The sequence below is a fragment of the Durio zibethinus genome, chromosome 12 (genome assembly GCF_047325235.1).
Source record: "Durio zibethinus cultivar Kanyao isolate XHJ-2024 chromosome 12, ASM4732523v1, whole genome shotgun sequence".
In the NCBI taxonomy this organism is placed as follows: domain Eukaryota; kingdom Viridiplantae; phylum Streptophyta; class Magnoliopsida; order Malvales; family Malvaceae; genus Durio; species Durio zibethinus.
The window spans coordinates 18,571,379-18,592,426 of record NC_143173.1 but is presented as its reverse complement, the minus strand read 5'-3'; the positions used below and the strand labels follow the sequence as shown (position 1 = coordinate 18,592,426).

Here is a 21,048-nt window from a genome sequence, read left to right as displayed (position 1 = left end):
AATATTAGGACAAGCCTAATTCTTGTTAAATTCAGCCATGCAAGAACCATATTTGCTGAACCCAACTTGAAATAGGTTTCCTAAATTCACTTGATTTAAGGAATTCTAATGGCACTCAAACCTCTATAAGGATTCATTTGTCCCATTTCCAAGAGGACTCTTATATGCATTTGATATTTGAAAACTTATATTTAAGGAATGACTCCTCAATGCATTTGGCCAAGAAGAGTTTTGATAACACAATAACTCTTTGCTCACCATTGAAAAAGTTATAATTAAAGAAGAATTTTGCAAGATTTATTCTTAAATGTTTAGATGAAAGCAACTTCATGGTTTTGATCATCCAAGATTAGCCAAACCTATCTCAAGAATGCAAGATCAGGTATGCCATTCATGATTAAGGGTGTAAACGATACATTAGTACTAGTAAGCTACTCGGGTTCAATTCGAATAAAACTCAAATTTGGCTTGATTATTATCGAGTCGAGTTTGAGTTCGAATAACTTGACTTATTGATCAAGCTAAATTCAACCATTCTTATACTCGACTTGAGTAGCTCGTGAGCCTAATCAAGCTTTTATTTTTAAATATATTTTTATTATTTTAATTAATAAAATATCTCGAACTTGAGCTCGAGTTTGAGCATAAATAATCGAGCTTTGTCAAATATAAGAATCGAGTTTATTTTTATATATTAATTAAGCCTAATTGAGCAAACTTGAATAGCTCGATTTCTATTTTGAATCAAGCTCGAGCTAGAAAATAAAACTCAATTGAGTTTGAGTTAAGTTTCAAGCCTCGAATTTTGAATTGAGCTCGAACTCGAGCTCAATACTGTATCAGCTCGAATTCGATTGATTATACTCTACTTATGATAAAATGTCTAAGATTGCATCCAAAGTAGCATATTTGGCTAAGGCTTTCCAAGATTGAAGAAACCATGTTCGGCCAAACATGATAATATCAAGATAACTTTCATCTATGAGAGTTTGGATGAAAATTAACTTGTAATCTTTATCTTTTACTCCATAGCTGAACCTACTAGTACAAATAGGGAGGTTCACTCTATTATTCAACACATTTCCCATGACATCTCATATCCCATTCTGCACATCTTTTCTTCTTTTTTTTTCTCTAATATTTTAGGTTTCTTTTATGTTTTCTTTGTATTAGGCTAGGGTAACAAATTGCCATTACAAAACTCATTTTCTTAAGTTCTTTTTTTTTGCAATACAAGCATTCTTTAGTTTTAAGATTTATTTCTTTTGAAAGCTCTTTTACATTCTTTTTGGTTTACATTTTCTTTATTTTTCTTACAAGTTTCGACAATCATTCAATTCTTTCTTTGCAAGTAGTCAGGTTGTATCTAAGCATTCTTTCATATAAGCTTTCGGTTTAATACAATCTTGTTACAAATATTTCTTTTATGCAATTACAACTTTTCGTCAAACCTTTAAATCTCTCAAAACATTCTTTTATTTTAAGTTCTTGTTATATTCTACCTTAATCTAAGATTCTTAGTGACAACTATATATTAAGATCTTGGCCTACATTGTTCTTTAAAAGCTTTTTATTTTTTATTTTTATTTTCAATTGCAATCAACTCAATCTTTTATTAGTTTAAATATAAGGCTTGTGATAGTTGTTGACTTTAGTAGTTGAATTTACTCAACGATTAAATTTTATAATTTTTTTTAAGAATGATACTCTACTCACTCACTTTATTATTTGATTATAATCTGTGCGCTTGTAAGATTATAAAAAGTAGCAATAATTTGTTCCTTTAAAAACATTATTTTTATTATATGTAATTTGTTATGTGTTTAATCATGTGTTAGATGTCCAATTCTTTGGTTAAGATTGTATTTTACCTAATAATGTCTCATTTCTATTTCAAAATGAATTTTTATTTATCATGTAATTATATTGATTTTCAAAGATAAAATAAATTAAAAAAATTTATTATTAAAGTCAAAGTATGATAAAATTAACTTTTCTCTTATAATTTTAAAAAATCATAAGAAGATGCACGTTTCTGATTTCAAGTTATTTTGTTATTGTTAAAAATATTAAAATACTTTTAAAAATCAGACACCTGAATCAAATATGAGAAACAAAAAATAAGATTTCTAAAGACAATATGACTTTTTTCCTTAAAAACATCCTAAAAAATCCTCAAAAATATTTTAATAATTATATTTAATTTAATTTATAATTTAATAAAAATATTATAATAATTAAAAAAAAATGTTACATGTCCAATGTGTATGAAATAACGGTAAGATTATTTTAATAATTTTATATGTAATTAATTTTATATTATTTATAGACTGGCTCGTCTTCGTCTAGCCGTCACTGCATCTTCGCTGCTACTTCCTCTTCTCTCTTTCTTTCTTTCTCTTCTCAATTCCTTTCATTTACCCTTTTTTCTTTTTTTTTTTTGTTTCCTTCTCAGCTTCTGAAACTGGGTGCCCTTTTTCCACTTCATGTTATTAGTAAGTTTTTATATTTTTGTAACTTTTTTATTTCACTTTTCTTTGTTTTTGTTGGTTTTTCTTTCTGGGTTTTGGGTTTTTCGCTGTTTGGAACTCTGGGTTACTTTGTTTTGGTGGTTGGAGTCTCTGGGTTTTTTTTTTTTTTTTGCTTTTTTTAGTCTTTGGATTGTATCATTTTATTTGCTGTCTACATTTAGCATAGTTGAATTTGAATTTTGTTGTTACTTTTTTTTGTTAATTAATTAATGATGATAATTGATAAACATCTTTTTGAAAATTTACCTTTTATTTTAATTAAATTTTCTCTGCAAATGGTAATTGGATAGTTATATTGAGTTATAATCTAACAAAAATAAAAGGAAAAAATGTTTAGGGGAAATTCAATTTTGATTGAAAATTGTTACTTTTAAGATAATCTCTAGTGATTAAATTATTTTTAAAATTGTATACTTTTTCAATGTTCATGTTGATGTTTTGATAGTTTTTAATTTGATTTAATGATCTTTGGTTGGTTTTAGAATTTGAAGTACAAAATCCATGGAGGTGCTGATTTTTTGGGCCTACTTTTGATTATTCTGTTCTTCAATTTTGTGTTTTTATGTAGACTTTTTGTGTGAAAAAAGATGGTAGCAGAGTCTTGGTTTCGCAGTCTTTGGAAATTTCCGAGGAGGCATAGGGGAGGCTCTGAGAAGGTTGAAATTGGAGTATTAACGTTTGAAGTTGCGAGCTTGATGTCTAAGCTTGTGCATCTATGGCAGTCTCTGAGTGATAAGCAGATTATCAGGTTGAGAGAGGAGATCATAAGTTCTGTGGGGATTAAGAAGCTAGTATCCGACGATGAAGATTACATCGGATGCTTGATATGTGCAGAAATGATTGAAAGTATTACACATGTGGCAAAGTCCCTGGCTAGGCTTGCAACGAAATGTAGTGATCCAGGTTTGAGGAGTTTTGAACTTTTCTTCGCTGAGTTGGTCCAGATTGATGCTGACCATTATGGTTGGATTTTTTCGTTAAAGAAGATGGACAAAAAAGTGAAGAAGATGGAACGATTCATTTCGGTGAATGCATCTTTGTATCAAGAGATGCAAATGCTTGCAGATCTTGAGCAAACTCTAAGGAGAATGAAAAGTGGTGATACGAAGCCAGAGAATTTAGTTGATTTTCAGAAGAAGGTTATGTGGAAGCAGCACGAAGTGAAGACCTTGCGGGAGATGTCTCTTTGGAATAGGACTTACGACTATACAATTCGCCTTTTGGCAAGATCAATATTCACAATATTTGGTAGGATCAAACATGTCTTTGGAATTGAACAAAATGTAGATGATGGGGATTCAAGGGTGACGAATTCATATTTTATGTATCGCAGCCAATCAGTTTCTACCTTAATGCAATCTTCAGTTCATCCAACCGAGAATACTAGCCTTACCAGATTTTCTTCGGGTCCCTTAGGAATGTTTAGCACTAAATCAGGTCCAATTCCAAAACCAAATAAAACTAATTATTTTCATTCTGGGCCTCTTGGTGGCTCAACCACAAAAACAGGCTCTATTGTTGGAAAGAATGGAAATTTCAACTTCCATTCAGGTCCGCTAGGGAGGTCTACAGCAAAGTCAGGACCACTTTTTGGAATGGATAAAATCAGCAAGAAGATTTGGCAGACTAACGGCCACCCAGCTGCTCCTAACGGAAAGCAACCACATTTGAAAAGCAACAGATTGACTCGAGTAGGACCTTTTAAAGGATGCATGATAGCAGCTGATGGTGCTACCAACAGAAATTGTTATAGGAGTTCAAATGGCATTCATTCAGGAATTCTTAATGGAACCAAAGATGGAAATCCTAACCTTCCTGAAGAAGATGCTGCTCAAACTAGTTCATCAGCATTCAAATCTCAATGCAGGTTGTTGGATGCTCCACCTGAAACCCTTGGTGCTTCTGCTTTAGCCCTGCACTATGCAAATGTTATCATTGTAATTGAGAAGTTAGCAGCATCTCCTCACTCGATTGGTCATGATGCTAGAGATGATTTGTACAACATGTTGCCTGCAAGTATGAGAACTGCACTAAGGGTAAGGCTAAAACCATATGCAAAGAGCTTAACTTCATCGGTTTATGATACAGAGCTTGCAGGAGAATGGACTGAGGCAATGTCTGACATATTAGAGTGGTTATCACCACTAGCTTATAACATGATTAGATGGCAATCTGAGCGGAGTTTTGAACAGCAAAACTTTGTTTCCAGGACTAATATCCTTCTGGTTCAGACTCTGTACTTTGCTAATCGAGAAAAAACTGAAGCAGCAATTACTGAGATTCTTGTTGGTCTGAATTATGTCTGGAGACTCGGTAGAGATCTCAATGCAAAGGCTCTGCAGGAATGTGCAAGCAGTAGAATCATTAATGAATGTTTGGACCTAGAGAAATAAAGTCATTTGACCTCAGTTGGAGCATCTCCGCGTATGAATGGAATCAGGTTGAATGTTGGCAAGATTCCATTTCATGTCAGCAACAGAGGCTTCCCTGTTCTATTCGCCAGCATTGATTGAAGATGAAAGAATGATACAGCCTACTGTGAAATACAGAATAAAGCATTCTTTGTGAGTCAGAGGTATAGTTTAAGCTTCAAAATAATTTATTTTATACTTTTCCCGGGGGGGGGGGAAGTGCTGGTGATCTTTTCCTAGTTTTGAAGATTGTTTCAGTATTATCTTAGTCATAATACCATTTCTAGTTAAGCAGTCATCATGAAATATGTATAATACGATAATATTTAGGGATACCCTTTTAAATTAGTTGTATACTTACCGTATAGGTTTATTCATAGATTTATATGTTGCGCATGCCTCTTGCCTGGGTGTGCTTTTATCTAGCAGGCAATGTTTGATCTGACAATAGAGAGTTTTTCACTCTTTGATAACTGAAGCAGATGTAAATCAGGTTGCATGGCCAGAATCCGAGGTTGAACGTAACCTTTCTTAGAGGTGGGCTATCATCTTTATGGCCAGCTATGACATTGCAGTGAGGTTGTTTGAAATTGTTTTGGTAAATGATCTCGCATGGTATGTTTTGTTGAATGTAATGTTTGGCGAAGAGTATTTAGCCGGATTTTCCATACATGCCTAATTTCTACGGGATTGGAGAAATCTTGCAGGCATTTAGAAATTTCAATGAATGGACTGAAACTGATGTACATGGTAGCTGATAAACATCTGGTTTTGGTTTCCCGAGTACCGTAATTGTATTGCTTAAGAAAGAAATGTGGTTAGAGCATTTTGTTTTAGATTCTTTCAAGCTTGAGAGCTTCTGTTGATGTTTATCATCACCTCAAGTTGTCATTTTTCCTGCATATGCATTGTTTTTCCTAGATACCAGTTGATCATAATTTTGGTTCCTTAGAGCAGAGGCAACTGCCTCTCTTTTTTCTTTTCTTCAGTTCTTCAGATGTGCGGTTAAGAAAGATGAGAAATGTTAAGAGTCTAAAAAGTATTAGTCTGCATAGTATGAATGTGAGACATTAATGTTATGTTTGATACGAGGATGGAGAAAAATATTTAATTTAATGACAGAGATTTATAACAGTATATGCTATTCTGTTGAATTTTTTTTTCATTCTTTTTTTTTTTTTAATCCTAACAAATCAAATGGAATGTAAATCTTTATTAGTAAAATTTGTATTACGTATACAAACATCATTAGGAATTAGAATTAGGTGTGACCTTCTCCAGTTACACCACACGAGTAGTTTGCAAAAGAAATAATTTCAAAATAATAAAAAAAAAATGATGCAACAAAAGGCAGTACTTTAGAATACATATTTAATTTTTTTTTCTTTCAAATGTCATAAATTTTGGTATTTTTAAAAAAAATTATCTAATTAGTAGATTTGATATTTTATTTGAATTACATATGAGATTATACAAATATAGGAATTTTCTTATATAACATCACTAACAGTAAAATCAAAATTTTACGGCATTTCATAATTATGGAATTTGGCAAGCCACCTGCGCTACTTTATTAAAAGCAAAATATTATTTTAAATTTGTAAATCGGTTGGGGCGTTTGATTCAGAGAAGTAACCTTTTTTTTTTCTTTTTTGAAATTTGATTTGTTAATTTGATTTATAAGAATATGATTCTTGAAATTTTTTAAAATATTCAATAGTTAAAAAATGAGAAAGCAAGAGAATAAAAAATTTTCCCCTCTTTGAGGGTTTTTTAAGATTTAAAAAAAAAAGTGAAAAATTTTTTTTATTTGTTTTTACTTAATTACATTTTAGATTTTATAAATAACGTTATTTATGTTAAAAATATAATAGTTTTTTTATAAAATACTATAAAATTTATTTTTTAATATATTTTAAATAAAAAATCACATTTTTAATATAATGTTTTTGAAATCATCACAAAAATTATGATTAAAAATGATCTTTACTGAAAAGATAAAAAAATTATTTTTTATAATTCAATAAAATAACGTTTTTAAGACAAAAAACATGGGTTTTGTTAAAAATGTGAAAAAAATTATTTTTTAAAATTTAACAAAAATAATGTTTTTAAGATAAAAATATAATTTTTGTTAAGAATAAGATTTTTTTAAGATAAAAAAATATAATTTTTGTTAAAAACATAAAAAAATATTTTCAGAACTCAACAAAATAACGTTTTTAAGATAAAAAAATACAATCTTTGTTGAAAAAAAGATATCTCTAAGATAAAAATGTAATTTTTTAAAAATATGAAAAAAAAATACAAAATATATTTATTTAATATTATTATAAATAAAATCTAAAATATATTTATTTAGTATTATTATATATAAAATTTATTTTAGGGACTTCACCTGAAAACCTCCAATAGCAAGTTTATCACCCTTTTCCAACCCCCACATTGATTTTACTGTAAAGGTGGATCCATGTATTTTCTCAACGTAAAGACAATTAAGATTAGAATAATAATTAAAATTATAAAATTATAAAATTATATTAATTAAAAATATTAAAAAATTAATTTTTAAAATTATTTAATTTCAGCAAAAATAAAATATTTTTCAAATGTCACGTAATATTTATATATCAGCATTATAATATTATGTATTATTAAAGATAATATAATAAAAAAAATTATATTAGCTAATCTTATATTATTGTGAACTGAATGCAAAAATCGTACATTCATTAAGTCATCAAAACTCATAAATCATACATTTTCTTTTAATATCACTTTTTTTCTAAATTGCTTTTCCTCTCAAAATCTAAAATCTGTAAAACAAATGCCTTAAGAGACAATAAATTGCAGTTTAAGACCCAAACATTATCAGAACAACATTTTGTAATTCTTGACGGATTTTGTTGGAAAAAAATCAATCTTGCCTTTTTTTTTTTTTTTTTTCCTCCACTCTCTTTTCTCTCTAAATGGGTCAGAGATGAAACCTTAATTTTCTCTCGCATCCACCTCGTGTTCGCTTGCCAAGAAAGATTGCACAACTAGCAAGAAAAACAAAAGGAAATGATCGATAAGGAAGCTCTTTTGTGGATTGTTGAAATTCTATTTTCTCACGTTGTCTCGATTACCAAACAAAGGTGAAATTTCATGGTTAATTTTGTTTTCCTTTTAAATGTTACTCAACTTCTGTTATACAACCAACTTGTTCTTGTTTTGAGAGAAGAATAGAAATAAGTTATATTAAAGCTGTGACTAATAACATGTATTTAGTTGTTTAATCAGAAAAAAAGGAGAATCAAAAAAAAATAAAAGGGGATTATCTTTTCATATTTTAAAATTTTGAGTGTAGATTGAGACTTTTAATTTTATTTGGCTTTAGGTATGAATTTAAATTTTCTTTAAGCAATTTCATTAAAATCCTAAGTTTGTGTAGAACATTTTGAAACTATTTTATATATAGCTCTAGCTAAATGTATTATAATAGAATGTATAGAACAGAAAAAAAAATTTGAATTTGTGTGTAGTTGCTGTCTTTATATTTTCTGGACACCAATTGCTGTTTTTTTGTGTTAATGACTATGTCTATGTAATGCTTGTATAAATGCCCCTATGAATTTCAGTTTATGAAGTTTCTTTTTTTTTAAAGATAGCTTCAATTCTTGTTTTGTATAGTTTCATTAATTAAGAGTTAAAAGGGTTAAGAGGGTTGACATTGGTATCAAGGTCAAGTGATTACTTGGTGTAGGAGGCATGGAAAAATTAAGATCATGAGATTTGCGTATTTGAGTTTTAAGGTCAATTGATCATTTGCCCTTCTATAAAGAGCCTAGGTAGTTGCTTTTGTTGGCAAATTTAGCAAGTCACCTGCAGTCACTAGCTTTCTTGGTAAATATAAACATTATTTACTAGTTGATTAAGTAATTTGAGCTGATTTTGTCGAGAACATCATTAATTTTAGTACAGAGACTCAGTTATTAAACATTTGCTTTGAGTGATTTGTTTGGCTTTCTTGCTTCTTTAGATTTTTAGTTCTATTAGTTACCTTGTTAAGTTTAATTTTGTGCAATTTATTTCATGCTTTCCATTATTATTTGGTTAATTTTTTATGAGGTTTTGTTTTTTTCAGGTTTTGCACTATTTTTGAAATTGAGTTTATTGAATTGATTTCTTTGTTAATTCATGTTATTTTCTTATTGATTTAGGTAGTTAACTCATAGATCTAGGTTGTTTTAGTTCAGTTTTAGTTCATTCCCTCTAGAGAATCATAGATCCAATATTTCTTCCATGAATTGTTAGTTTCTAGCTTGCAAAATCAGTTTTGTTTTCTACTTCCTTTTGTTGAATCCTTGCAATTTTTCTTTAGTTTTTGTTCTTCAATTTGAAATATCATAATTTTCATTGAGTGATCTTCCAATTTACAGCTTGTATCCATTTAGTTTTACATGATTTAGTTCCATTTTCTATCAATCCATTTGAATTTCTAGCTTTGGCATTAGCTTTCCATTTGCGCTTTTCATGTTAAATCTTGCATTTTTTTTATTATTTGAATTTCATACTTGTCTTTGCTGTAGTCCTTTACATGATTTTGCAATTTTTTAGTTTTAGTCCATTGCCTTTTTTCCATTTAGATTCCATATTATATTGCAAGTTACGTTTTAGTCTAGGTTAGTTGAGAATTTTTTATTTTGCAATGTTATTTGTATCTTGCATTTTTATCATTTCAAATTTACTTCAAATTTATTTTTTCCTTGATTTAGCTACTGTATTTTACATGTTATAGCATGCATTTACTTTTTGTTCTTTTTCATTTTCTCATTTACTTAGCTTTATATTTTTTAGGGTTTATTCACTTTTATTTTCTTAGTTAATTTTCATTTTTTTTTATCGAACCAACTTTAGAAGGGTATAGGGATAATAGGTACTTAGGCTAAGAAACTCTTTAGCTAATCTTCATAGGATCAACATCTTGACTTTTTGGTCACTATATTACTTATACAGCCTGTGCACCTACAAAGTTTGCTCAATCAAGTTTTTGGTGTCATTGTCGAGGATTATGTGTAAAGTGTCTTAGGTTAATATCAACTTTCACCATACTCTGCTATAGATTGATTCTCTTTAGTGTATATACTTTAGGCTAGAGCTTAGGCTTGCCTTGGTTTTAGGTGTATATATCCTAGGTTCCCTTTGTAGATAATTTTTGTTCCTTAGCTATATATACTTAGGTTTCCATTTATAGTTTGACCATTAGGTATAGTGTTATTGTGGCCTATGTATGCACTTAGTTAGGAATCATGAGTTGATCCCTTTAGATCTTGACTTTGAGACTACTTGTAGGAGGATTATGAGGTAGAGACAAATTGATCCTACCATCACCATGGCCGAGCAAGACACTAGAGCCCTTAGGGATTCTACTGTGCTTAATCTTCATGGTTTTCAGCCTAGCATTAAAAGGCCAGCAACACAAGCCAACAATTTTAAGATTAAACCTACAACCATCCAAATGATATAATAGTCAGTGCAATTTAGTGGTCATTTGAGTGAGGATCCGAATGCTCATCTTTGAGATATTTTGGAAATTTGTGATACATTTAAATAGAATAGTGTTGTTGAGGATGCCATTAAGCTTCGGTTATTTCCTTTTTCTCTTATAGATAGAGCCAAGGGTTGGTTGGCTTGATGCCACTAGATTCCATTACTACTTGGGATAATTTAGTGTAGAAGTTCATGGTTAAATTTTTTCCTCCGACCAAGACAACCAAGCTTCAGAATGAAATTACTATATTTGCCCATCATGAGTTGAAAACCTTGTATGAGGCATGGGAGGGTACAAGGAGCTCATGAGGAGATGTCCACACCATGGACTACCGAAATGGCTAGAGATCCAAGCCTTTTATAATGGGTCAGTGCCTAACACTAGGACACTTTTAGGTGCTGCATTAGGAGGTGCTTTGATGAGTATGACTTCTGACATAGCTTATGAGCTTATTGAGAATATGGTGACTAAAAATTGTTAGTGTTCGAATGAGAGATAGCATCCTAGAAAAGCTTCAGAGGTGTACAAGGTTAGTGAACTTACAATGCTTAGTGCTAAGGTAAATGCTTTAGCCAAATTTGTAGAGTCTTTCAATTATAAGGTTACACCCTTAGAGCCGAGTTCTAGTCATTCTAAGTTTACTCATACTTAGAGTTCCTTAGCTATTTGTGATGTATGCAGGGTAGGTCACCCAAGGGAGTCATGCCTGAGCACTTATCCAGAGAGCATCCATTATTTAGGATAGACCCCTAGGCAACCCAACAACCCCCATGTTCCCACATAATGCCGAAGTTAGAGGAATAACTTAGTGCAATCTATCCAGTCTATATAGGTATCACAGCAGCCTCAGTACATTAGACCACCTCACCCACTAGGTTCTTAGCAGCTACCTTTCCAGCACCAACATCCTTCATAGAGCTACATCCTTACATATCCATCTATACCACCCCTAGAGAAAAAGACCGCGGTCGAGGATATTGTAGGTTCTTTTATTAAGGTTCAGCCTCATTTATGCAGACTCAAAATACCATGTTTCAATATCAGTCCTTGTCCATAAAAAACTTAAAGACCCAGATTAGTTAGTTAGCAGCCTTTCTTAATACCTGATCACAGGGCACCTTATCTAGTAACATAGAGGTCAACCCTAAGAGGGAGGCAAATGAGCACTGCAAGTAATCACACTTAGGAGTGGGAGGCAGTTAGCTAGTGGATAGGGCCCGATAATCTTTAGGATGTGGTAAATGAGGAGTCTAATGATAATGAGCTTGATATAGACCTAATGCATGATGAGGGGAAAGGCAAAAAAAAAAAAAAGGATAAAGGTGTAGTATCTGTTTATATCCAGTTACCACAAACACCATCCTTTAATGCTTTACCGAGTTCATCTGGGTTTGCTTCTCCTAGAGTTGAGCCACCTAGATATTATATTTTTTTTTCTTTAGAGGTTTGAGAAGTAGAAGAAAGAAAAGCAATTCTCTAAATTTCTTGAGATGTTTGAGAAGTTACACATTAATATCACATTTACAGATGCACTTGAACAAATGCTTACCTATGCAAAATTTATGAGGGGCATTATCTCTCAAAAGAAGAGATTGGAGGATTATGAGACAGTTGCACTTACCACTGAGTGCATATCTATAATTTAGAGAAGACTGCTTATAAAGCTTTACCATTTCATGTACTATAGGTAATATGTCATTTGATAGAGCTTTGTGTGACCTAGGTGCCAGCATTAACCTGATGCCTTAGTCCATTCTTTTAGAGATTAAGTATAGGAAAGGCTAAATGCACCTTAGTTATTATGCAGTTGGTCGATAGATCACTGAAATACCCTAGAGGGATTATGGAGGATGTCTTGGTTAAGGCAGAGAAATTCATTTTACTTGTTGATTTTGTGGTTCTAGAGATAGAGATGAATTGTGAGATCCCGATTATTCTAAGGAGACCCTTTTTAGCCACTGTTAAGCTTTGATTGATGTGCAAAAAGGGGAATTGACCATATGAGTTCAGGATTAGAAGGTCACTTTTCATGTTTTTAAATTTTTACCATTCTTTGATGATTCTAATGAGTGTTCGAGGGTTGAGTTATCTGGTAATGTGATTTATGATGTTTTACACCTAGAACACCCTATTTCATATTTTGAAGACTCCTTTGTAGTGGATAAAGTAGAGGACATGGATTTGAGTGAGGATGATGGTGAGATATTAATAGCCTCAACTTTTCGATTTACACCGCCTTCTAATGGTGAGCTTTTAGTTGATCCTGATAATCTCCCTAGAGTGATTAGACCTTCAAATTTAGATTCACTAAATTATGAGATATTTCATTTTGATGATGCTTATCAAAGTTTTGGGGGTGATGATCTAGTTGTTATTGATGGGATCTCATTGTTAGTTGATTTATCGATTTTTGAGCAATTTTAGTTCAATTATACCTATCATAATCCTTCTAGGAGGAAGAGTGTGGATATGATGCAAAAAAGATATGACATAGTTTATGTTGATCATAGGCTGATTGATTGGATGCGAAAACCAAAACCATTTACCTTAGTCCTTCTAGGTATAAAGTTAAGGGTTTTCTTGAAAAGTTTACTGCTACTCCTGTTTTCCCACATTATCCACCATTAGACTATATTTGTGATGAGATGGTGAAGAGAGAGGTCTTGAAACGGTTGGATTTGGGAATTAAGTGTGGAGTGATTACTATGAACCTATAGGGTTGAGCTTATTTTGATAGTTTAGCTTTTGACTTTAAATAAAGCATTTCTTCGGAGGCAACCCAAGTTTTACATTTCATGCTATTTCTTCTTGTGCATGTTTGTGTACGTATGTGTTTGCATGATTGTTTTCTTCTTCACATTCGATTATTTTCATTTGTACATAGTTGTCATTTTTGTTCATTTGATTAGGTTGTATATACTTGTTCATGTGTTCCTTCTTTTCTTTTGGTTATACTTTTCACTGTTCGTATTAATGAAGTTTATTTGTGTAGTTGTTTCTTTATTTTGTAGGTTGAATAAGAGCTTAAAGAAGATGCATTAGTTTCGGCCAAAGCTTTGATGGGAGAATCGGTCACCATGCCTCCATGTTGATAGGAGAGTTTTCTTGTTTATATCTTTTGTGCTTTATTGGTTAATGCTTGCACATTGAGGACAATGTGTTGTTTAAGTTTGGGGATATGAAAAATTGCTCCAAAATTTGAAAATTTTTTTTTGAATTTTCCTTAAGTTTTGCCTTGGAATTGAGCTTAAGTTTGAATTATCATTATGCTTTCTTTGATTAGTTCTTCATGAAGCCAATGATAAGTTAAGTGTAAAATATGAGATGATTATAGCTTTGAGAATGAATATAGCTTTAGGAAAACTTGTTAGCTAGACTTCATCGTTATAGCTCTAGGAAAGCAGCCACTGGACTTCATCGTTAACTCATTCTATCCTTATTATGATTTTGCTATCTAGCATTTGATATGTCTATATTGTTTAAGCTTTTCGTTATCATGGCTCCAAACCACAGTCCCGATAAATTAGTTTAGTGTATTTGAGTTTTAAGGTCAATTGATCATTTGCCCTTCTATAAAGAGCTTAGGCAGTTGCTTTTGTTGGCAAATTTGGCAAGTCACCTGCAGTCACTAGCTTTCTTAGTAAATGTAAACATTATTTACTAGTTGACTAAATGATTTGAGCTGATTTTGTCAGGAATAGCATTAATTTTAGTACCGAGAATCAGTTATTAAACATTTGCTTCCATCAAAATCTAGCATCTATATATTAGCTAAGGGAAGAAATGCAGATTGCTGAAAACTGGAGTTCAAAGTACAAAAGTGAAAAAATAAAGCTGCACAAATTGAAATTCAAGAGGCAAGAAAATTGTAATATTGCAAGCCAAAGAATTATCTTTTGAATCCATCTATTAGATTAAGCCCACTATGCTCTTAAGATTGGTCACTTGGTAGTTGGCAAGCCAAGTTGTTACATCTTAAACGGTTTTCTTATAGCCAGTAACTGATGTATGCTTGTGCTTATTAACAAGGAACTTGTTGATCTCAAAAGTTTCTAAACTCAACCAAACAGAGAATTTTATATAAAATAAATAAATAATGATTTTATCTTTCACTCATGCTGGTGCAGAAAGCTAATCACTGCAGGTGAGTTGCTTATTCCATTTTCCACTCTTCATTTTGCAAATGTAGCAAATCTCCACATGTGCCAAACATAGACATCAACTCAGCTTCTGTACCAATGTGCAGTAGATAGGCAGTAACAATAAGTAGATTAATGGATATACTATTCATAAGTTTTGCTACTCAGAACTATAAGAAAAATAATATGATAGTGCCAATTATTTGCAACTATATAGGTACCAAAGTTAGATTATTTTCGTGAAATGATTTATGGGAATGGGATTGAATTATGCACTGGAGGCTTTCAAGATTCTTTCATCACTAATTGTCTAAGATTGATTGTTTTTCTTTTTAACATTTTACTCAGGCATTTGTCTTAATTATTTCTATGTTTCTTTAATATTTCTTGGGATGTAAATTTACTTTATCTGGTATTTCTGTTTTGAAAATTTCACTCAATTAATAAAAAATGTTTCTGGTTCTATTCATCCATTGGCTTTCCGAATTTTATCATATCTTGGGCCAGTACTAAGCAGAGTATAACCTCTTAATTTACTTTAAATTATTCTATTATCATAATGATAGAGATTTTAAATGGTTTATCTGTAATGCATCTTTTGATTGCAAATTTCTAGCCCCAACGGTAGCTCAATGGACTAGTGATTGACTCATTAGATTTGCTAACTATGCTATTGAAGGCAAGTGATACATGGAAGGAACAATGTCATTTTTACTTTTTTTAGTTGAGTTTATAAATTCTTTTTAATATTTAAAACATTATATTTGTATTACATTGTTCTGCTAATTACAGTTTGTGATACTGTTGTATAGAATGCTCTTACTGATATGGTAAAAGTGGTAAAAGTAGCATATGATGTTGGTTTTGATGCTGTTATCCAAATAGTTATTCAAAGTGATGACCACAATGAAATGCAGGTATAACTTTTACCTGAACATTTCTTTCTTTAAAGGTAATTGATTATCTAAATTATGGACATAAGTGCTAGTTTTGTACAATATTGATTAGAATGAAACAGAATGTTTGGCCTGTTAGTTATTTAACTTGCGTTAAAAATTTTATATTGTAGGTTTCAGATGCATCAAGTTTATTGGGATCACCATGTGCAAATAATTAAGGAAAGATGAAAGCTTTGAGGATGCAGCTACTACATTAGGCTTGTTGATAATTGGTATTTGATAACTTTTTGATTTGTTTTCTAATTAGTTCAATTCCTTAAGGTTGTTCTCATACAAAAATTAGGATGTTGTTCATTGTTATTACTTTAGAATTAAGTTCCGATTATATGTTCTTTTTTATCAGGTTACTTTTTTTGCTAACTTTGATTACATGGTGGTATTTTGGTTACTTGTGTAAATAAAATCATGTCGATAAATATATATTTGCAATTTCGACACTGATAATTTATTAATTGAAAAGTATTCACTGACATTCACCTAGCTGAAGATTAACAGAGTTATGGAATTGCTGGCAATGATAATGCTGACAGTTTTTTTGGTCTTTTACCGACACTTATAAGTAGCTGCAAAAGTGACTTTTCTTGTGGTGCATGAAGAAAGATTGTCCATTGTGTCCGTGTAAGCATACCGTTAAGTTATAATATCTTTGCAATTTATATTATAATATATATACATATGATATAATTGTATACATTACATGCATGATATAATTTAAATACATTGGTTAATAAGTTTTTGAGAAATTTCAAAATTTCTATTTTGGTGTAATTGTTAGCTAAATATTGAGATATTAGATAAATTTTAAAAAATGATAATTTCATTTAATATTATACCTTTTGAACTTGAAGGAACTAATGATCTTATTAATGTGATTAATTAATTAGTTTTTTGAATTACTCGTAAGGAATATTATTGTTGTGTATGTAATTAGATATGAATATATAATTTAGTAATTATCAATGCTTATTAATATTTGGAACTCATATTCTTCAAGCAATTTAAATTTACTTTAATATGTTATTATAATGCATCTTGAGATTTTCTGTGAAAATTCAACTTCCAATATCCTATATATCAAAACCTTGACAAACACAAAGCTAGAAATATTATGTCCCATTTAAGAAAACCTTGGTTTTTGTATTCCTTGATGCAGGATTGTGGTAATCTATGGTGAAAGAGAAGATATAGAGGCAAAAGCTTTGGGCAACAAATCAAGCCAGAATCCACATGAACAAGGTTGACCAAAGTGTGAGGGTGAGTGTTGCTACAACATAAGTCCATAGCATAATCACAGAAGTTTCACCTTGACCAAGCTGAAAAAACTGGGTTATGGTACCTGCCAAAGTTCATTAGAGTAACAAATTAGGAATATATATATATAAGAAAAACAGTTGTACATCAATATGCCAGCTACTAAAATTTCACTCGTCATGACATTGTTGATGCTTGAGAAAACATTTTAACTAGGGGTGTAATCAAGTAAAAGGTGCGTTTGACAAACGGTTTGTGAATAAGTTTAGTTTTTATTTATTTATATTTATTTATTAAATTTAATAAATAATCACAAATGATATTTCAAGTTTCGTTAATTAAATGAACAATTTATAAACATAGCAAAATCAGTTCATATTCAACTCATTTATATCCTTATTTTTAACTTTTTGATAAATTTAACTCATCATCTTTTTTATCTATTAAGTAAATTTGACTACAGTGGAAAGCTGTTAAAAAATCAAAGAGGGATAATAGCAAGTCAGGAAATGTTTAGTCAAACAATGAGATTTTGGATGAGAGATGTTTAGATGATGCAAAGTTTTAACTTGTTGAAATTGTAAAACATGCAGTAGAAGGATTGTCATACCTACAGCCATTGCAGGTGGAACAGCATACTGAAGCATAAGAACAAACTGAAATAAGGTATCTGATGATCCAACCAGGTGGAAATGGCGTGCAGCTTTAACAACACCGATCCCCATGAGAGGCAACAATATGTTCCTCACTGCTATAATCCCTATAATGACCGTCCGACTCATATCTGATCCTTTTAGACCTGCAACAACAATCTTCACATTAATAATAATTTTTCCTTTTTTATAAATTGCAGAAATGCAATGTTGTTTTTGACTATTCAAAGGAGATCGATCGAATTTGTCAAAATTCGACATGTTCTTGATGAAGCAAACTTTTGTGCATATTGAATGACCTTTTGTGCAAGTAAAGAACCACTAGTCAAGAGTGAAATTGCGAAGACTCTTTTGTCCAATGATACTAGAGAAAAACTTAGACGAATTTGTTCAAGGAAAGTTTGTGAAATTTTTAATATAATTTATTTAATTAAAATTTTAATGAAAAATCTAAATTGATAGGTTGATATAGCTCAACAAAAAGATTAATAATATGAAAAAAATTATAAAAAAATTATTTATAATTCAAATTTGATCAAAACTTTCAATAGTATAAATTCTATCAAAATTTTTACTACAAAAAACTGTTTAAAAAATATATCAAAATATTAAACTTTTTTTTTTTAAAATTTACACACTTATATAACAAAACCTTTAATTTATTGATTTTAATTTTTAATTTTAATTTTAATTTAATCATATTTAGTAAAAAATTTTAAGAACTTTACCCAAAAAAATTTTATCTAAAATCTTCCCTCGATATTATTAGCGTTTGTTTTTATAATTAATTAGCAATGAAACCACTCTTTTGTTAGTTAATAATAAAAAAAAAAAAAAGAGGGAATCACCTACCTCTTAAAAGGTTTGCCCCCATGACCAAGGTCATACATGGAATTGCTGCCTCCCTGCATAAATATCATCATATTTATTTATTAAAAAAAAAAAGAAAAAAACAAAAGACTGTGAAATCACTTGATGATCAGAAGCCGATACCCCAGTATATGTGCAGAGCTATCAATTACACGAAGAGGTGCGCTATTACCAATCATTAGTTTTCGGATTGGAGAGACTATCCCGATGATAAATCCAACAATCTGAAAGGAAAAGTGATCCATGTTAATAAAATTAAAGTTGTTTTTTGTCTACGTGCTGATCGAGCAGATATATGTAAACATTTTGGCATACCGCTGCAATTGCTGTTGGTGCAAACATCTTCTTCAGGTCAACCTTTCCTGAAATGATCTTCATCTGCTGCATTATCTTCTTCGAAATTGACATCTGTTCATAAATCTTAATAAGATCATCATTCAAGAACGCAAATTAAAGCAATTGTTTTTAGTAGCATTCAATGTCATGCCTACAGTTTTTTTTTATTTTTTTATTCTAGACTGTCAAGGTTTGAACTTTTGGTTACTGAAACCCTGTCAGATTTAACGTTAACAAGAAATTTTGGTACATAGGTTGTAGTTTGGGAATAAAAAAAAAGGATTGCAAGTGCTGAAATTCAATCCCAAACTTGCTAGATGCCACTGCCACCTCTTAAACTTGGCCGTAAATCTGACTGTATGAATCAGTTGAGCTAAGTACGAGATTCTAAACAAGAAATTAAAAGGAAAGGATTCGTATATTCATGCATACATGGATTCCTGAAAAAGCTGCAACATATTTGTGAAAGAAGCAAAGGCGAATATACGACATATTTTACAGGCAATTGCTTAAACTGGAATTATTATGATTTAATTTCGAGCAAACTAACTCAGGATTTTGCAACTGAATGTATGGGAATCAAATCCTGTCAGAATTACTAGCAGCACTCATGACAAAAAAAAAATTGACAAAGATGATGTCGAAATTAAAATCCCAAGAAAAGGTAGAATTTTAGATGACCATAGAGACGAAATAAACCTTTCCATTTGTTTCTTCGAAAATGGTGGGACGCATTTGAATGCTGTGGCAATCACTTGAAGGAAGTACAGCTAATTCTCTGGAACTCCCTGGAACTGTTTCAGTGGTGGAGCCATTTTCCATGCCGTTATTTGCATACAGGCGCATGATACCATACACATATGACCATATATAAATGGCTCCAATCTGTGTAGGCCGTACAAATTTTACAAAATTGTAATAAAAAAACTGAAATTAATATAAATTTATTTTCTGTTCATGTAAAAGTATACCGATAAGGATAGTGATGCATATGGCTTAGCATATGTAGAGCAAACATATGGATCACCAAAAGGATTATCTGACTCCTCACAGACTGCTGGAATCATAATCAGGGGCAGGTTCCCGTTATTTCCTGTGCAATTATTTCCCAAAGAAACAAAATAAAAACAAGAATAAAAAGAAAGAAATTTGAATATTTACAATCATTTAATTTACATATTGTTTGTATTAAATCAAAGGAAAATTTGAGAATAGGGAGGGATGGAAAGGAAATGAACCAGCTGAACAGCAACCAATGACAACGCCCTGAAGGTGTTTAGGAGTTTTAGTGATTTTTATGAGAATCCAAGCCAGAATTGATCCAAAAATGAATGTTAGCAAAAGATTCACTGGCATGAACCACCTGAAAAGAAAAACCAGGAACAAAAATGAACCCATTTCCCCATAAAATTTATCCATAGAAACTGAATATGAAAACATGGTGAGGGATGGAATGGAACTAACAATGTGATGAAACTTTTGAAAGTGATGGATTCAGCCAAGCTGCTGGCCACAAGTGCAGGACTTAGCACATAGAACACAATCTATACATGAGAAAAAAAAAAAGAGTAAAATATCTCAACTTATGCAGTAAAAAAAAAAAAGGTGTTGAGAAATACATTGGTTTGTATGTATTTACATTGTTCAAATGGTGTTTTGCCTCTGGCCCCAACAGATTTATGCGATCCAAAGCAATCACCAAACCAACACCAGTTATCACTATTACTTTCAGAACTGGCATTAGTGCAACAATGAACAGATTTAGAAACCCCATTTGCCAAAACTACCTTTCCCTGAAAAAAGGGAGAAGAAATTATATAATTTCTCAATTCCTTTAGCACCAAAAACAGATAATTATTAGAACTTTTGCAAATGTTTAAGTAATGGAGTTCAGATTTGAGGCTTTTTTATGTGATTGAGTTAAAGTTAAAAAAGAATAGGCAAAATTGGACAATTTATAGTGTTATCATAAGAAGTATTTGCTAGGTAGCAAGGCAAATGACAAGACAGGTGCCAAGCAGAAATAATAATATAATACTATTTATTATTAAAATATTAATAAAAATATTTATGTTTAATAATATATAAAATTAAATTATTAAGAGATTTTAATATTTTAATTTTTATTAAAATTAAACAAAAATATATTTTTTAATATAATAATATTTTAATTCAATTCAAATTAAGTTCAAATTTAAAAAATTATGTTTAAAGTACGATTTGAATAAAACTATACTTAATAATTTGGTATAAAATTTTACCTATAAACATTTTTTTATTGATTAATCAATTTTTTTGTTAAACAAACACTCAAAAATATTAAATTTATTTTCTTAAAGTTAATTTCTATGAAACAAATGGGACG

General features: G+C 30.8%; 2 protein-coding genes, 1 long non-coding RNA gene and 1 other non-coding gene across 12 annotated transcripts; 2 read left to right on the top strand and 2 right to left on the bottom strand.

Annotated features, from left to right (window-relative positions):
- The first annotated feature begins 2,354 nt into the window (after positions 1-2,354).
- On the top strand, positions 2,355-6,095 carry LOC111296556 (uncharacterized). Of its 2 annotated transcripts, XR_016326047.1 has the most exons (3): positions 2,355-2,495; positions 3,100-5,106; positions 5,425-6,095. XR_016326047.1 is itself a non-coding variant. In XM_022890923.2 (2 exons), the coding sequence occupies exon 2, from the start codon at positions 3,119-3,121 to the stop codon at positions 4,922-4,924; it is 1,806 nt and encodes a 601-aa protein (XP_022746658.1). In that variant the 5' UTR covers positions 2,355-2,495; positions 3,100-3,118; the 3' UTR covers positions 4,925-6,095. The 2 variants fall into 2 exon arrangements, 1 of the variants encoding a protein (XP_022746658.1); XM_022890923.2 differs by having other exon boundaries at positions 3,100-6,095.
- Positions 6,096-7,631: 1,536 nt separating this feature from the next.
- On the top strand, positions 7,632-17,667 carry LOC111296031 (uncharacterized). 8 transcript variants are annotated; one of them, XR_016326044.1, is made up of 4 exons: positions 7,632-8,079; positions 13,468-16,191; positions 16,727-16,827; positions 17,418-17,667. It is a non-coding gene; the product is annotated as an uncharacterized LOC111296031 (long non-coding RNA). The 8 variants fall into 8 exon arrangements; XR_016326045.1 differs by lacking the exon at positions 17,418-17,667 and having other exon boundaries at positions 13,487-15,566; positions 15,684-16,191; positions 16,727-16,975; XR_016326046.1 differs by lacking the exon at positions 17,418-17,667 and having other exon boundaries at positions 13,468-15,531; positions 15,684-16,191; positions 16,727-16,975.
- Positions 10,701-10,805, bottom strand: LOC149515835 (small nucleolar RNA R71). The gene has a single exon (XR_016326365.1). It is a non-coding gene; the product is annotated as a small nucleolar RNA R71 (small nucleolar RNA).
- Positions 16,559-20,698, bottom strand: LOC111296030 (protein PIN-LIKES 3-like). The gene is made up of 10 exons (XM_022890037.2): positions 20,323-20,698; positions 20,148-20,227; positions 19,922-20,046; positions 19,655-19,776; positions 19,383-19,568; positions 18,663-18,755; positions 18,471-18,571; positions 18,330-18,382; positions 17,435-17,623; positions 16,559-16,909 (listed from the first exon to the last, which is right to left on the bottom strand). The coding sequence occupies exons 1-10, from the start codon at positions 20,455-20,457 to the stop codon at positions 16,785-16,787; spliced, it is 1,209 nt and encodes a 402-aa protein (XP_022745772.1). The 5' UTR covers positions 20,458-20,698; the 3' UTR covers positions 16,559-16,784.
- Between the last annotated feature and the right edge of the window lie 350 nt (positions 20,699-21,048).

Bases quoted from the DNA above. Each gene is read 5' to 3' on its own strand.
- LOC111296556 (XM_022890923.2), top strand. From the start codon at position 3,119: ATGGTAGCAGAGTCTTGGTTTCGCAGTCTTTGGAAATTTCCGAGGAGG.
- LOC111296030 (XM_022890037.2), bottom strand. From the start codon at position 20,457: ATGGGGTTTCTAAATCTGTTCATTGTTGCACTAATGCCAGTTCTGAAA. The intron at 19,569-19,654 runs GTATACTTTTAC...CGGCCTACACAG, and splicing joins ATGCATCACTATCCTTATCG to ATTGGAGCCATTTATATATG. The intron at 17,624-18,329 runs GTAGGTGATTCC...TTGTTGTTGCAG, and splicing joins GGGGGCAAACCTTTTAAGAG to GTCTAAAAGGATCAGATATG.